This window comes from Desmodus rotundus, chromosome 3 (genome assembly GCF_022682495.2).
Source record: "Desmodus rotundus isolate HL8 chromosome 3, HLdesRot8A.1, whole genome shotgun sequence".
Taxonomy (NCBI): Eukaryota; Metazoa; Chordata; class Mammalia; order Chiroptera; family Phyllostomidae; genus Desmodus; species Desmodus rotundus.
Genome location: NC_071389.1, coordinates 167,153,667 through 167,172,132, shown reverse-complemented (window position 1 = coordinate 167,172,132; position 18,466 = coordinate 167,153,667). Strand labels below are relative to the sequence as shown.

The 18,466-nt window shown below is 38.4% G+C and overlaps 1 protein-coding gene across 1 annotated transcript in view; it reads right to left on the bottom strand.

The window, feature by feature from the left end:
- The window catches only part of ITPR2 (inositol 1,4,5-trisphosphate receptor type 2), a 431,766-nt gene that overhangs the window by 253,772 nt on the left and 159,528 nt on the right, over nucleotides 1–18,466 (bottom strand). Inside the window, exons 22-26 of the mRNA XM_053921707.2 lie at nucleotides 11,153–11,346; nucleotides 7,352–7,481; nucleotides 4,974–5,031; nucleotides 3,450–3,615; nucleotides 2,243–2,416 (exon numbers count right to left, since the gene is read on the bottom strand). Of these exons, the coding sequence (XP_053777682.1) occupies nucleotides 2,243–2,416; nucleotides 3,450–3,615; nucleotides 4,974–5,031; nucleotides 7,352–7,481; nucleotides 11,153–11,346 (722 nt within the window). The remainder of the gene's footprint in view (nucleotides 1–2,242; nucleotides 2,417–3,449; nucleotides 3,616–4,973; nucleotides 5,032–7,351; nucleotides 7,482–11,152; nucleotides 11,347–18,466) is intronic.

The following is an 18,466-nucleotide window of genomic DNA, read 5'->3' as shown; positions in this document are numbered from 1 at the left end:
AAGAACAATCTGACAGTAACCAGAGGGGAGGTGGGAGGGGCTAAAGGGGAGGTGGGAGGGGCTAAAGGGGGGATGGGAGGAAGGGTTTTTAGGAACAAGTATAAAGGACACACGAACAAAGCCAAAGAGGGGTGGAAGCAAGGGAGGGAGGTGAGGATGGCTGGGGTTGGTAGGAGGGGAGTGGAGGCAGGGGTAAAGGCAGACAACTGTAATTGAACAACAATAAAGTAATTTTAAAAAAATAATAATTCAATAACAAAAAAATTGCATATACATTTGGAAATATTAAAACTCACTTCCAAGTAGTTCTGAGCCAAAGAAGAAATCATAATGAAAATGTTTAAATATCTAATACCAAACGGTAATAAAAATACCACTTGTCAAAATTTGTGGAATGCAGCTCCCTAAAAGAAAAATATACCATTAAACTTTTTAAAGTCTGAAAAGTATGCCAACAGGAAAGCTTAGAGAATAGTAGAATAAATATAGTAAAATAGGGAACAAATCCAAAAGCGCAACAAACCCAACAGCACATTCTTGAAAAAGGATAAATAAAGTGGGTACAACTGTGGTAATATAGAACTACAGAAAATAAAGGAGACAAAATAAACAATATCAAGAATGAAAAAGGAGTATAAAGCTACAGATATAGAAGATACTAAAAGAATGTGAACAAATTTATACCAATAAATTTGAAAACTTAACATATGTGATTACAAAAATATATAGCACCGACCCAAAATAGAAATTTTAAATTTATGACATAAAGTGCAATCTTACACTAAAGAGTCTGGAATTTAACAAAAGACCTGAGCTGAAAATCTCAGTTGAGTCATACAGAGCTGTGTGACAGCGAGGGAATCCTTGGGTTTCAGTTGATTCATCCTTAAACTTACAATCTCTATAACGATCTCCAAGGTTTGTTGTAACATTTAAAAAGAGATAACATGTATAAAAATGTCTGCTATAAGACTTGGGATATAGCGGTGATTTTCAGCCTTTTTTCATCTCATGGCACACATAAACTAATTACTAAAATTCTATAGCACACCAAAAAATACATTTTTTGCCGATCTGACAAAAAAAAGATATAATTTTGATTCATTCACACTAGACAGCCATTGTTGTGTTGGCTGTTGTCATTTTTTAATGTGACAATCTAAGGGTCAGTGCCCCTCACTAAATAGTCAGGTGTCACATGTTTTAAAAATTCTGACAGCACAACGGTTGAAAACCACTGGCATATAGGAAGTACTAAATAAACTACTAAATGAATGTCAAATTTTCCCAAATAGGCCGTGGAAGAACTCTATGTCAACAACAACAAAAGCATTATGAAATCACCGAAAAAGTTCCTAAAAGATGGAGGCAAAAATTCTGTGGGAAGCAGGAAGCCACCACCAGTGGAACGGCCCTTTGGACGTGTCAGCATTTTGGTGACTCTATCTCCTAGTCTGCCGTTACTCTTCGCTACCAAATGCTCTGGGTAACCCAACGAACTGAAAAGCAGGAGGTAGTTAAACCCCTCTAAATGGTTTACATTTCTGCAGATTAAAAGACAACTGAAACTCTAGACATTTTAACAAACTGTATTATCAATTATGACATTGGCACTGGTCTGCTTATCTAAGTATTACCATTAAAATGCTGCTTAAAAAATTCTAATGGTTATTTAGTATTTAGTGAAATGTGCAAACAGCAACTGATTAACCCACTGAAAACTAAAACTACTACAGCAGAAGGTCTATGATCATCACATTACTACTCTTTAGATCAAACACAGGTTTTTGGTATTTTCACGTTAACAATAAAGCAACCATCGGTCCTTCCATTTAGATATTTTTACATCTCATATAAGGATATGCAGTAATGGAAGGAATGATTTACAAGCTGCAATAAATAGCCACAGTAAATGGTGACAATAAAAATTCATCTCTTTTCTTAGGTCTAGGTGTAGGACCCATACCTTTTTCTCCATCTCACTCCCTCCTATTGCCCTGATTCCTGGATTATACGATTTATAGTGGCAAAGAAAAAGAGTGAAAAAGTAGGAAAATAAGGTAAGATGTGGTAGCAATTGATGGGAATTACTCAAATTGCAGGTGTATAGTTAATTGACTTGGCAAATGAAAAATTCTATGCTCTTTATTAAAAAACTTTTTTCTTTATATACAATTTTGATTGTGCATACGATTTAAAATATATTATTTGAATTATTTCAAAATAGATATTGAAAACAAACCTCAATTGGCTCTTCACCACCTTTCACTTGATTTTCACCCATTTCTCCATTCTCATAGCTGCTGCTCTTCTCAACCCATAACTCGGATTTTTCCACGGTCAGTCGAAGCTGGTCTAGGTCTGCCTTTATTTGCTTGTAGTTGTCTACATCTTGATTGGACACCAGCAATTGCACCTGGAAACAGGAGAATTTCAACCCTTAATTTACTTGATGACTTTATTTCTATTCCATTTATGTCTAAAATTCCAAGTCTTTCAATTTCTCAGTTGAAGATGAATATTTCTAGAATTTTATGGATATTTTAAATGTATATTGACCATGAAAACTTACCTGGAAATATCTATAAATTCTATCCAATATATTCACATGTTATTAAGAATTACATATGTAAAAGGAATGAGCCCTCACAAAGCTTTTCAAAGTGCTAAAGAGTAATTTAAAATAAAAGGTACCGTAATTCTAATTTCATTGTTAAAGTTAATTTTTCTGAGACTCTCTCTACCTGTTTTAAAAGAAGTAGAAACATAAAAAATAAGTGGAAGAAAATACTGACACAGTATAAACCTCTTATCAACTTTATCATAATTTATATGTATTGTATGACATACAAATATATGTGCAATTATATCAATTTATATAATTACTCTTATTTCATTTTTAAACACTCTTTTAAAGCTTCCTATTGAAGACCAATGCTCTAATAAATAAAATATTAGTGAAACACATGTAAACACTTAGGTATTTATTATTCATTAAGTCTCAAGATTGAAGTCATTCAAAAGTAACAAAGAAAAGATTAGATTCATAACAATTCCTTTCTTTTGGATGTCAACATTTTTCAAGCATATAACATTTTATTTCAGTGCTACTGCTTGTCCTACCCAAATTTATCAGTAAATCTGAGGTCAAAATAGTAGCTGTGGCAACAAAATTCCTCATACAGTATTATCCCCCAGTGCCTTCCTAAATCTTAGTGCCTGCCAATTACATTAAAGATATTAACTGAAAATCACTTGTGGGAACTCTTTTGAAAATAGATCATGTCTTGGTCTATGACAAGGCCATATCCATCTTTAAAAACAAAAAAAGTGTCCCCAGGAACAGCTGCACAGTCTCATTGACAGTGAAGCCATGAAGTCGGGCTGGATGTTATCATCAACACTTCCAGAGCTTCTGCTCTGGAACCCCCGAGGGTGCTCAGTCTCACCTGCTTGAATGCCTGTAGAACCTCCGCCCTCTGGCTGAAGTGCTTGAACAGAAGCTGCAGAGCTCCGGACAGCAAAGGAGGGTAGTCGTGCATGATCAGATGAATGAGGACCCGTAAAAACGTCCTGCCTCCTTCATCATCAAGTTGAACTGGATTTTTTTCCTTTCTATAAAACCAAAAATCATTCTTAAATAACCTATGTTTATATCAAGCCTGCTCAAAAGTAGTTAAAACCATGTATACACTCTGAGTCATATCACTTCTTTCCCCAAACTGGAAAGCAAAGAGGAAGACACTTGTACTCTTTTTCTTCTTTCATGTAACTGATAAGGAAACAAAGCACAAAGGAAAGCTTGTTTGTCCATGAAAGCAGGCCAACAGGCCCAGTGTGACCAAGGCAGAGGGGTCTGCAGCACGTGGGTTTGCAGCGCTGGTGCTGTTTGCTGGGCACACGGGAATGAGTTGGTCAACGCGGCACAGAGAAAAAGATGGGAATCTGAGTCAACCCGACAGTGTGTGTTGGAAAGACACACTTGGACAGACGTGCACCAAGGGCTGACTTCCCCTAGAGCACACGCACCCGCAGGCCACCGCCATTGGAGCGGCTTTGTGCGCTTCATTCATTTGGACTCTGAGCAAGGTTCCACTGGACAGAAAGTCCACTCATTGGAAGGTGAATATCAGACACTGGTTTATTCTCCCTGCTCGGGGATAATGAAACACTTGAATTGGACAACGCACGGTAACAACAGAAACTAGCAAAACAATATTTAAAAAAGCTAAACCAAACGTCTAGAGATAAAAATCCTTTTTGATTCCCTTGATCCTTCATTCTTGTTTGTCTTCCTAACCAAAGAAAATGCAACAAAAGGCTTAGTATATAAATTCTTTAGGTTCTCATGGCGAATTGGTAATAAAAATGAATGCTAGAAACTCAATAATTTGTCACTTAGACATTTTATTTTTTTTACTTTTCTTTTTGACTGCTACTAATTTCATTTCTGAAAAAGAAGGAAACAAGTTTTTAAAAAAACAATACACGGCAGGGCTCCTGATCGCAAAGGAGCACGGTCATGCCACAGGAGTTTCATTTTCTCTAATCACGGATATTCACAATCGGCACAGAATATCTTTATTTCTCATGTATAAAGTTAATGATGACAGTGAAAGAAGTGACTTCCTTGCCTCAAATTCCTCAGATTTAGGGAAGTAATGTTTTGTGAGATGCAGCAATATCTGTACCAGGGGAGCTGAAGGTCATTGGTGTGCTGTTATTATTTGATAAAAGAAAAAGAATTCAGGGAAAAGTTCGATACACTGATCTCCGTTCTCTTGGCCTTTCTTTTTTACCTGACCTAAAGAAAATGTTTTGCTTTCTCTTCTATTGTAAATTAGCAGCTTCATGTCTGGCAAAATTTAGGACTTGAAATTAAATAGACATAGGAGGTAAACAATAACAAATTATCGGTAAAATTCTGAGTAAAATTTTATTCACAAAATAAAGAAACAGAAATGTTACTTTACCTTCCAGCAAACATAGTCTCTGCCTGAGCTGCAATTTCATCTATATCAGGAACAATAGCTGCAAAGACAAATGGTAAAATCTCTTATTTACCTTACTGTAATTCAGTCACAATATGTATATTTATATACCTAAAAATTGTCTTGATTCCTTCATGCCACAAAAAGTCAATTAAGAGTTTTAAAAGTCACAATACCCCTGGCCAGTGTGGCTCAGTTGGTTGGAGAGTCATCTTGTAAACAGAAAGGTAACCAGTTCAATTCCTGGGCAGGGCATGTGCCTGGGTTGCAGGTTTGGTCCCCAGTCAGGGCACATGCGAGAGGCAAGTGATTGATGCTTCTCTCTCTCATTAGCATTTCTCTCCCTCCCTCTCTCCTTCCCTTCCCCTCTCTCTAAAATCAATAAGCATGTCCTTGGGTGAAGATTAAAAATTAAGTCACAATATATAGTTTCATCTTTGATATCAATTTTTAAATTGAATTTTATATTTTAAAATATATATTGCTATAGTCAAAGATATACTTAAGTGCAGTGATTGCTGCGAGTGGGGAGCATAAGAGAGTTAAATGGTAATGGCAAAAATAAATAAATAATTAAAAATTTTTAGAAGATGTATGTAAAAGGTCAGAAAGGACCATTTAGGAAGCCGCCTCATCTGTATGTGTGTAGAGAGTACATCAACCACACACACACACACACACACACGTACACACACATATAATTTAAACGGGTGATGGCATGAAAGGATAATGTTTTTGAAAGAATCAAAACATACCTATAATGAACCTTGTGACTATATAGTAATTCACAGTGACACGGTCTGTTTACCTAAGCTTACTTCTCAGATTCCACACCATCTCCTGGGACCCAGTGCCCAATTATGTTTACATGAACCCACCATGATTCCTCACCCACCCCCACCACTAACACTCTAAAGATATACTGATTAAGATAATATGTTTAAATGATAAATACACAATTGATTTCTCATTTCCAAGGCATAGAAAAAAAACAGAGCAAGATATAAAAAGGGCAAAAGAATTCTCCCCAGAGAGCTCTCTGTCAACAAATACAACCAATGCCAGACATCAGGTAAATCAGAGAACTGGTTTTCTGGGGGTGCCCCCAACTTTCCCTCCCACACTTTGCTGACATGTAGAGCTCCTGTTTCCAGAATTCTGGCTCCTGAGAGCCAATAATTTTTATGCTACTGTCAATGCAACCGCCAGCAAGACTTTCTGGTTCTGCCATATCATTCCTGGAAACAGCCCTTCGGGGTTCTGCATTTCTGGGAAGCAGAAAAACAACACAGTTGCACATGTGCCAGAATGACTTCTCACTCGGGAAAGCTTAACCTTGTGCAGAGGCACTGCTGCCTTTTGTGAGGCACCGAGTCAGATAGGGGAGCACCTGATCCAGCATCCACTTGAACTAAACACTTAAAATCAGTGAATCATGCCTGTCAAATTGACTGGCATACACAGAGGAGGGTTCCTGATGTTGGCACAGGGGCCGTGGTTAGAAAAGCATTTCCTATCTGTATACAAATCCGATCTGCAGCAAAAGAATTCTGTTCACTGGCTAAAGCTTTGATGGGACATAGTTTACAGCCTGATGCAGCTTGCCTGAGCTGTCCAGAATAATGGTAATTAATATTTCTTAGGTTTCCTAATGTACTTTCTATAGCCACGATATTTTTACAATAAGTTTTATGTTCCTTCATCGTTATGGTCTTACACTCAGAGATAAAGTGGCTTTCTTCTTATACTTTTTAAATGTGAAAAACTGAAATACAGGAATAGTTTATAACCATGCAAAGCTAAAAACAACACCCATAAACACAGGAAAACCAACACGCACATTCACACATTCATACCATGGGGAAATGCCGTGTCTGTATTTCAAGAGTTGGACGGGGGCTTCCTACAAAACACCTTTCCTCTCCGTGGCTGCATTTCACATTGTTCTTTGATCCAGGCCCCCCCAAAAAATTCCCTTGGATTTTCACCAAAATAGCATAATGCTTACAAGATTTCGACCCTGGAGTTAGAGAGAATTCAGAGGGAACCCCTGCCCCACACTTCACGACCTTTAACAAGTAACTTTAACCTCTCCAACCTTGGCTTTTTCACTCTGCAAAATGGCACAATAAGCAGCACCCCCACCGTGCAGAGTTCTGAAGATTACAGCGGAAACTGCGTTCAAGCACCAAGTAACAGCAAACATTCTCCCTGCCATCCAAGGCAGGTTATTCAACACTCTGTCCCAGTCCCTTCGTGCCATTGGTGGAGATTATTTCCACTGTGATTTAAAATGTGAAATGTACTTTCAGGTTCTTGGAGAAACAAAAAACGAGTAAATACTGTGACAAAGGCGATACCTGATGGCATTAATGTATCTGGAGAGCCATTGGCAGACGTCTCAGAGTTCTCATTGTTCTCCCCGAATTCCTTCTTGTATATTGACAGCATGTAGGAGATCCTATAATCTAGTCTGACGCTCAGGATAAACTACGGGAAATATTAGAAGCAACAGAATTTTCTTTGGTTAGCACGGTGTTTAAAATACAATTCAATACACAACACCGAGAACGTAACTATCAAGATACTGCATGAACTAGTTAGAAATCCATTGGTAAATGCTTAATGCTTCAGTTGAATACAGTTCATCAGTCACGAAACCAAGAAAAGTGATGTGTTTCCCAAAGCTTTTTTTTTTTTTTTTGAAAGAAGAAAACCTGACTCTCTGTGATTACTTTCTGACTACTCCAGGTGGAGGTACCCTGTGGGTCGAGATGAAGAGGTAGCGATACCACAGTCAGTCCTGATCTAGACTACAAAGAGCTCTGAAGTCACAGCGTGAATGTGCCTCACTGGTGCTTGTTTTCCTTTGGGTTTGTGTTGCTGTCCCTGTTCTCCTTAAGTGACGCAATGACAGGAACAAAGTGCTAATAAGATTCCTGTCTGTGCTCGGCAGGAGAAAGGATGCAAACCCCCGAAGTCCACTGCCCTCAAGAAGCCAATAGTTGGGTTGGGAAAATAAAACACATATTTGTGACATAATTAGGAAAGCGTTGGGGGCTAAATCATGTGGTACAGAATATAATGGAGCTCAAAGAGGAAAAAAATACACTCCACGCCTTTCTGAGTTGACAACAAAGAACTGGTCTTACACAGTGTCCCTTCCGCCCAGAGTGCCCTGCAGTGAACCTTGTCCCAGCAAAATTGCCACCATGCCCCTACCCGCTCACGAGTTTCATTAACACAGTAAACAATGATATGCAATTTCAGAAAACTTGGTGTTCTGTGGTCCCATCTAACCTTATTTCACACTGTGCCCCACTTGCATCATACCCCACCTTCCCTTCCCTCTCCTGCCCCTTCTCTCAGTCTCTCTCTCTCTCTCTCTCTCTCTCTCTCTCTCTCTCTCTCTCTCTCACTTCTCTGTCCCAGCAGCACAGGATGGAATGCCTGCAGTTTCTCTCCTGCCTTCTCACATTTGTTCACAGTGTCCACTTTACTACACCTTCAACAGTCTTCTTCACCAATAACCAGCTTCTGAGATATCCTCCAACGTCCAATTGAAATCTTTTTTTTTTTATGACTGAAGCTTTCTTTGGTTCCCCAGCCCAAATCAATTTTTCTCCTTTTTGCTCACCCAACACATTATTTACACCTATAGGTCCAAAGTTGAATCTCAATCTCTCAATCTCTATCTCTCTCTCTCTCTCTCTCTCCTTTGTGCTCCTTATGGGCAGCAAACATGCTCCGTGTCAGCTATGTTCAGTTAGGTCCAACAAACATTTGTTAGGCTAGGTACTTGAGGAAAGCACCAAGGGTACAAACAAAGTTCCACAGATATAAGGCCTGCCTTTGAAGAGCACATAATCCAGAGCAAAAAACAAACATGAGAGAGACTCTTTTATTAGCATGGAGGGAGCACAGCAACACATATTGTCTGAACTGATCCTAGCTGATAGGGGATTTTCAAAGCAGGAGACAGGTCATGGGAAATGAGGCCTGAGACAGAGTCGGTAGATTCAGCAGCTTTGAGCAGAATAGTGGGAGCAGAAACTAGATTGCAAGTGCTTTAAAAAAAATGTGTTTTTATTTTAAACCTACGTAAAGATCAATAAAATATCAACTAATGAAGCACATTAACTTTTAGTTGAAGTTACTAAACTTCAAAGAATTGTATTTTATAAATATAACCAAAATAAAATTTTTCTTCCTCTTATATGTAGGGTTGGGAAAAGTAGGTTTATGGTTGTTTATATGGAAAACAATAATTAATACACAATATACAAGAATAAACTATGTTTCATGTACTCACAACTGTAAACCTACTTCTGCCCGCCCTGTATGAAAAATCAATGGAAGTGGAAGGAAAGAGGGAAGGGGAAGAAAGAACGCAAAAGCAGGCCCTGGCTGGGTAGCTCAGTTCCTTAGACTATCATCCCAACACGCCGAGGGTGCCGGTCCAGTCTCCAGCCAGGGTGCATCAGGAATCCACAAACGAATGTATAACTAAGTGGAACAACAAATAGATGTTTCTCTTCTCTCTCTCTCAAATCAATAAAACAAAAAAACATTTAAATGAGGCAGAGAAAGAGTGTTGAGAGAGGGCCAGATATAGATAGAGAGAATGACAGAGGAACAGACCTAAAAAGGAGAATTATGCAAAATGATGGGGGAAAGGAAAGCACTGGGCGAGGAGGAAGAACCTGCAGAAAGCAGGGGACTTGCATAAGGAATGTGGCCACAAAGAAATTCTTCAAGAGGTGTCCTAAAAAAGAAACACATTCAAAAACAGCACCCAGGAACATAGGCAGACGCAGACACAGCGAATCAGATCCAGACCCAGACACACAGAAAACAGTGGGAACGGAGGTTCGACAAGAAATACATGAAGAGCCCAAAAGAGGCAGCAAAAATGAGTCAGCCCCCAACTGCCCTGACATAGCTTGTCCTTCTCATCATTTTTTAACTGTTAGAGACTTTTTTAATGCTGGGTTTTTTTTTTCTGTAACTCTAGGCTAAAATGAGCAGCCTATAAGGTCGTCCCAGGAGTAGGATGATGCTAAGCTGTGGGCTCAGGAGGTCCACATGTCAGGCGGTCACTACCTGTGTCAGTTTCAGAACAGGACGACTGAGGGATTTCCCAGGGTGCTGAACACACTGTTGGGAGGCCTGTCAATGTTTCTCAGGATTCGGCCCTCGGATTTCCAGGAGGAACTGTAAAACCTCTTATGATTATAAATCTAATTACTTTAAATAAAAGTGGACAGGCCCTTCCTGGACTACTGACCCACTTCTGGTAGCTCAGTCTACTTTAAATTATGATGAAAGGCAGTAAACTGTATCTAGAATCTTCATGCATCTTTGAAAACTCCAGGCTCCATTCTCCAAATCTGAAACAAATACTATATATATAATTTAAGTATCATAACTACTTTTCAAACTTTAAAAAAGTGTTAAGAATTCATAGCTAACATAATGGGAAATTTACTCATTGACCCAGTGGGCATGAAATAACAATTTATCTCCTTTAAATTCATAAAGCTACATTAACTTTTATAAATACATATATATAAATAAATTATATCTATGATATATTGTATTATACATAAATTTTATATATTATATATGTTATTCCTGGCCGCTTGGCAACAAAAATACAGAGATAGTCACTTACATAAAATACTAAAATCAATTAAAGCCAATTATTAAAATTTCGTTAATAATAAAATTTTGTGAGTTTCTTGCTACAATGATAAATCTGGATACACAGAATCATCTGTTGAATTCAATTAAAAAATAGAATAAGGGCTAGAATTCAATCATTAAATTTGCCAGCTCTGAAATCCTTCTTAAATAAAGGTAAAAGTAAATTTGGGCTAATACTAAACAAGAAAATACATAGGAAAGAGGTTTTGTCCCCCGCAAAGCACTCTGTTAGAGAGCATCATTAATGTATTTAATGGAAATGAAAAAATATAGTTAATATATTAAATAGCATCACTGTGAGATTTCTTAGTAGGGCTTGTCATTATCTTAAATGGAATAAAATCAGATCATGAGCATTTCGGAATATTTACACAATGATTTGAAGCAAAAAATATAATAAATTAAACCAGTAAGTACAATTAGGTATTTGTGGCTGTTTTCATTACACTACATACCTGTAAAATCTCAATAATCTTCAGTTTGGTGTCCATCACGGTCACGTCCTCATGCTCAGCAGGGCTCCCTTGCTTGCTCGGGTGGATGCTCGGCTGAATGTCAGGCACATTCATGGGGAATATAGAGCCTCTGCTGAGCACCATCTGGGTCATCATCTCTCCCACCCCATGGATGGTTCTCATGACATTGTTTCCTGGCACGAGAAAAGTCCCTAAGTCAACCCACAAAGCACCTGGAGAAACAGCGGCAGGCTCCAGTTGGTCACAACCAGACTGAAACCACACCGGCAGCAGCATTAAGGAGAGAAAGGGCAGCATCACACTGTGCTGGCCCTTCCCTTGCAGAGGAAATGAAGACATTGCAGACACATTCCAAAATGACAAGATTTTATACATGAAAGTTTACTTTTCTCAAAAATGCTTTCAAATGATGCATCAAGAATGACTTGTAACTCTAAGGACATCCAGATCAGGTCCTTCTGAAACATGTTAGGTACCACCAACTGTCACACCAAGAGTTATCATTTACAATAACGGGAAAGAAAGGTTGTTAATCTCCATGAGAAAGTGAGTTGCATGTGGGAACACAGATTTCATGAAAACATTTAAATGGTGACTGGTGTCCTAATCCTACCTCAAACTAAGGACATCTTAGCTTTGTTTTCACACTGCTTATAAAAGAGCTTATGGGAGGATTGTTCCAACCTTATCTTTTTAAAAAGAAAGTTTCATCTGGTGAAGAAGCATGCATTAGCCAATATACTTCCCATTCTTCCATCCTATTTGAACAGATAATCATTATTCAAAATCCACAAAGGCAATTAGGCTTGAGGTAATTACAGGAAACAGGTTAGCGTCAAATTCGATCATTTCAGTGAGGGGATCTCTCCTCCTCAGCCTCTTCTTCTGAGTTGGGCTTCTCACTCGTCTGTCTTCCACTAAAACTGCGCACTCACTCATTCCTTACACCCACCCCAGCAGCTAGAGGGAAGGCTCCTCCTGACCCTGCCGCAATTTACATTCCCCAGACTGACTGTTGTTTCCCAAGCAGCAAGGATTCAAAAGAACAATTGTGTACTTTCCTTTCACAACAGTGGGCTTTGCTTCGTGGGTGTTCATGGAGCTTTGCCTCAAGCAAAGGGCTAAGAATCTGGCCAAAAATTTTCTTTTCCCTCAGTATGTCTGGTGCAAACCAAGAGGAAGAACAATGGAAATAAGATGGGACAAGATAAAACTCTCAGTTCTAAGTCAAGAACATAAACTGTGGGAATACCTACAGGATTGAAAGGCAAACAAATAAAGAAAAGGAAAATATTCAAAAGATGACTCAACAGAATCTTGATGGTCCCACATAGACAGACAACAATTCCCACCGAGCCATGGGCAACCACTAGTATTTGCACAATGTGAAAGATGGAACGCCCTTCAAAGTTTATTATCTTATCCATATCTGAAATTAGCATACATAGAAGAGGGCGTTGCTCAAATAGCATATTTTTGAGAAGGCAAAGAAGTGAACATTTTTTTTTGCTAGAGAGGCATCTTCCAGGAAGAAATTAACTTGGGTTTTTGCTCTGAGAGTCTAGCACCTCTTATCACACTGCTGCTTGCATAAGCCAACAAAAAAGCGGGGGGGGGGGGGGGGGGGGGATGCAGACAAAGGAAAAAAACATGTAAGGTAATTTCCAAGTCTGGATAAGTTGAGACAAAGAATTTCAGACAGCCCTACTGTATCAGAATAACCTCAAGGCAGAATGCTTCCTTGCCTGTGGTTCTCAAACAACCATAGAAGTTGAGTGTTCCCAAACACCCCCGCTGTTTGCTGCATGGATTTCAGGGATGCACATCTGGTTGCTGGCAATGGTTTGGGGTCATCCATGTTCAACAATACGTTTATCCAAAACTTGATTAGAGTACGTATATGTGTTCGCCTCCAAGACATGCTTTCTCACCACTAACACAGAACAGGCTCCTGTGTTATTCTTACCCCTGATTCACACAGAAATCCTTGGCACCCGCAGTGTCTGCATCTTATTTAGGTTTACATGGAAAATAATCATTATATCCAAGTGATTATTACACAGGAAGTTAGTCCAGACAACTCCTCCCCCAGATATAGATCCTGTCACCATGAAATTGAAATCTAGAAGCCAGAGCCACAATAACATGTAACACATGTTGTCAATGAAACGGGAGGGTTCATTCCAGATGTACCACATCCTTAGATGCCTGTAGGACATGATTGCCACAAACTTTCCTAACATCTCCATGTATGGCCAACTCAGAGGTCTCAAATTAAAAGATGTTATATATATTTTCAGCAGTTGCTTGGTGGTGAGAAAAAGTGCATAAATTGTGGATTATTACAGTTTGAAAACATAAGTCAAACACCACATAAATCACAGATGTGCAAGACTCTGATATCCATTTTTCCACAGAAAATTTTCTAATTCTAGAGTAAGTTAGAGGTGATCAGTCAGCAACACTGCAGAAGAAGAAACTTTACTATTTCTCTTCTCAACTATAATTAGTTAATGCTACAAAAAAGTTTTCAGTGAAAAGGCTACTGTGATATAATATAAATCCTCTGGGAAAATTATACCCTAGAAATTCAGCTTTTCTATATCTTTCATATTAACCCAGGAGTCAGAATTTAGATTTATCTATAAAGTGTACTGAAGTGGTTTGAAAAAATAGGAGTCATCTTTGTTAAGTAAAAGTATGAAGAAATTGCTTAGAAACAAAAGCAGATGAACTGTTTAGGTTCTTTCATTACATAATTATACAGATATTTGTACTATTCCTAATTGCCTCAAGAGAAAAACTCAAAAGTAAACAGGTATAGCAAAATTCATACTAGGAATGGTGACCGGGAATGGACTGAAAATACATTGCTTCTTCTCTTTGATGGTTCCAAATGAACCAAGTTTACAGTACCAATTCCATAGACATAGGAAGCAATAAGGTATTTACCTAACGCTAAAGCTTTACTAACCATAATTTAATTTTTCTCTATTCAATAGTGATTTCACTGCTGGTGATCACTATTGGATTCAATAGTCTTTCACAGTTTATGGATACATAGAAGGTATAAAGCATTTAACAGCATCTTATTTGATTTAAATTTACCTTATGTCCATTGGTGCTTTAAGTAATCTTTATCTGTCATTTCTTTCTACTAGAAATAGTTTTCTGCTACGAGCACATAGGAATAAAAATGATAATTTGAATTTTCCAGTTGTTCAGCTATCAGATAAATAGACAATCTTCTGAGCATTTATAAGCGAAAACAGGCATTTGATTAGAAGAATTCTGTGAATAATTGTTCATACAATTTGCTTGTTTTGTGACTACTAAAGTCAGCTACTTAAGTTTTATAGTAATAGCAACCAAAAGATGAATCATCTGAAAATCATTCTTATTTCCCTGAAACATATCTTTACAGTTGGATTTGAATAAATGCATCTACTGTTATAGTAACTCATTTGAAACAGAATGCTGTTAAACCATAAAGATGTAACTCAGGAAGTCTTTCGACTTCCCATCCCTGCTCAGCAGCTCCGTATAAACCTCCTCCTGCTAGAAACCACATACACTCTAGACCTGGAGACATTTTCTATTTCGAACAGTCGCTGGAACAATGCTTCCTCCCAGGGATTAAGGGTCTAGGTTATAAAAGAACTTTTCTGTGTGCAAAGAAAACAAAAACATTAACACAAGATCAAGGCTGAATTAAGCTAGTGATATAAGCAGAGTAATACGTAATATGGAGTGACTGGAAAATCAAAATTTAACACCCCAAGAAGACAATGGATGAGCAGCACTCCGAGATCAAAGTTAGACCACAGGATTTCAGAGAGCGAGATTTCCAGGTCCCCACCATGTGCGGGACCTGGCGGAAACCGCCATTCTTTTGCCTGGAGGTCTCTTTTCCAGCTGGTTGTCTGGCTGGCTCCCTCGATACTTTCTGATTCCTGGGACAGTATCGCCTCCTCAGACCAGCGTCACCTTCTCTAAGGAAGGACTGCCATCACTCTGGACCCACACACCTGCTCACTTCAGTCATGGCATTATCACCCTCACACATCACATTTGATATTTATTCATGTGACTACTGTAGCCCCCTAAAAAAGAACAGAAGCTCTGTGAAGACAGGCATCCGGCCTGGGTTAGTGCTCTCTCTCCAACACCTACGATAGTGCCTGACACCCAATAGCCAGTCAGTAAATGGCTGCTAAATTAATACACAAATAAAAGAAAAGGACTAGATAACAATGAATTATTAAAAATGAGAATGACTTATTCATACAGCTCACATAAAAAATTAAATATCACTACATTAAAGGTACTCTGTTTCTCATCAAGGTGAGCTTTTGCTTGCTTTCCTTTACACTTTCCTACATTTCTTCAAAAAGTGTATATAATTTCATGTTACTTTAAAACTTAATTGTTAAAAAGGAAAAGAATGATAAAATAGATGACAATGAGATAAGGGAGACCATGGAATCTGCCATTATCAAGGGCACATCACATCCCACGTACTTTGCTAGTCCACATGCACCACCAGAACAGGGCAGGGGCTGGGGGAACGCATTCCGCTTTCCATTGTCAGAAAGGGACAGAGCCTCAGAGTCAAGTCCACCGATGTCAGTGTGCATCTTTACCCAACACCATACTGCTTCACTAGAAGACCACCACCTTCCAAGTTTCCAAATATTTTATACTAGAACTCAGAAAACCTACCAAATGCAGAAAGAAAATATTCTCATTAACACTGTACTGAAAATGTGGAATTACTATTCATCAAACAATAAATTTGCTCACATTTTTCCCAAGTGATCTCATCCAACCAGTTATTATTATATAATGGGCCACACACTACTTGTGGCATTTTGTTTATATTACACGATTTAATTTTAAGGGCAGCCCTTGTTCAGAAAGTATTTATTAGGATGCTAATGTTCATCTGGCTCTATACTAGGAACACAGCGGGAGGAAGGATAAGAGAAGTAGAAGAATTTATAATATGGCTAGGAAAACATAAAACATGTCCAACAAAGACATTCAGAACAAATACAAAGCAGATGAAACAGTAATAGTACAGCACCGGCAGTATACAAAATTGCTCAGGAAATTGTTTTGACCTGGGAAAACTATTACAGGATAAGGAAAGTGAAGCACAGCTTCCCTGGGGAAATGTAATTTTGTCCTAGGATTTGGATGGAGTGGAGAATTTAGATTACGGTAGTGTGATCTATCTCAAATTACTTCATCATCCAATGTTCAGAATCTTAATCCAATAAAATATGTTCCAATTTCTTGTGAGAATAAAATTATATAATACATGCAAAAAAAGTCATGAAGAATGAAAGCTATTGTATAATTGTAAGGTATTATTTCAAAACTAAAAATAGAGAACGTGTGCATACTCTCACTATACCCCTGAAAGACGACTCTGCTCAGTTGCAATATGCTCTCTTACAGCAGTCACCACCTTACTAATGAATGAGTAGATGTGGTTCCACATCAGAACCGTGGCTCGCAACCTCTTACACTATGGCGTGACTGACACACGATATTGCCTCTAAAAGAAAAAGTCCTTCAGAGGAGTGGCTTATAAACAGTACTCAATGGATAAAGTAGATAATTTGGCACCTACTTTTCTTTGTTCTAAATAAACACTGAATACATCGGGTTATGAAACCCATTTACAGAGTCCAATTTTCCAAGAGCTTAGAAATAGAACAAGGTAAAACCTTTTGAAAATGTGTTACTAAAATACAGAAATGTTATTATTCATCTTTTTCTGAATATCAAGTAGACTGCTTAGAAGAAAACCACTTCCCATCCCACACCCTAAAGAAGTGTTATTCAAAGGATTAACTGAAAAAGCAATTCATCCAAAACAGTGGTTGAGTTCCACATCTTATTTTGGATTTCATCACTGTCAAATACTGACAAAGTCATTTCAATATTCCAAACCTCAAGATTTTAACTTGCAAAATTGATCTTTCATTCTTAACAGTTGGTAATCCAAGTGAATTTACATACTAAAAAAATCATAATTAAGATGTAATTTAAATATAGTGAAATGCACAGATCTTTAATAAAAAGTTTCAGCGGTTTTGACAAAAAAGGGCTTTCACCCATATAAATCACATGTCATCCACATAGCGTTACCCCAGAGATCTCCTTTTGCCCTTTCCCAGTTAGTCCCCTTACATTCCTCCTCACCATCACCAACAAAATCTCTTAGAGGTACATATGTTGAATAATGTAAATATTTTGAATAATGTACAATTTCACAAACACGGTTTAGGTTCAATAATAGCCCAGGAGTATCAATGAACCAATCATTGTTAACGCACAGAGGCCCTCTGGTGCCTTTCTGCTCTGTGGTCGCTTCAACCCAGTAACTATTTCTGTCAGAGATGGGTGAAGTGGCAAGTTTCTCAAATGCAAAGGTAACATGAAACAAGGAAGGATAACTAATGCAGTGCATGGCTCCCCCAAATCCCAAACTACCTCAACAGGATGAAAACAAATAGGTTAAATACAACAAGGTAAAATCAAAATATAAAATGTCCTATACATAGGTTGAAATAAAATCAACTGAGGTATATACCAAGACAGGTATATGATGGGGAAAAGGTGAAAATAACAGAGCACAAATGAGAACTTCAGTTGTGTTCAAATTCAGTAAGAATCAAAACGATGTCATTGTTACCAAAAACACTCATTTGAACCTATGCTGCATCAGAAAAGCTAAGTACTCAAAGTGAATGAGAAAACTGCCGTGGCCTCAGTGCTGATCAGACCAGTGACCAACGCTATGTGTGTGCCTCACACGACGAGCTGTTCCAGGAACGGCGGGTGACTAACAGAGTGGGGAGACGCTCAGATGACATGCTGACCATTTCCACACACGCAGACCATGTGGAAGGAACGGATGTGGGAAGTGATGTTCGACGTCGATGCGGCTCTAGGGAACGAAAGTAGGGGTGCATGCTGCAAGTTAGGGGGAGGTGTATTTCAGATAACCTGGCAAAAGAAACCTAATCATTGGAGCTGTTGGAAATAAGAGAGACTTGTCTTCTGCAGCAATAAAATTTGGTTACTCAGGTGTTAAAGGAATTCTTCTAGATGACCATTTGTAATGGGTGTTATATGAAGGTCTGAAGTTCATCGATTATATACTTTCTACAACCCCTTGACATGCTGAGTTTCTACAATCTATGTCTGTGTCTGGCTTCCATAGCCTGCCTTATTGTAGGTCCTGGGTGGACTCTCTTGACCAGAAATTGAGAGGACTAG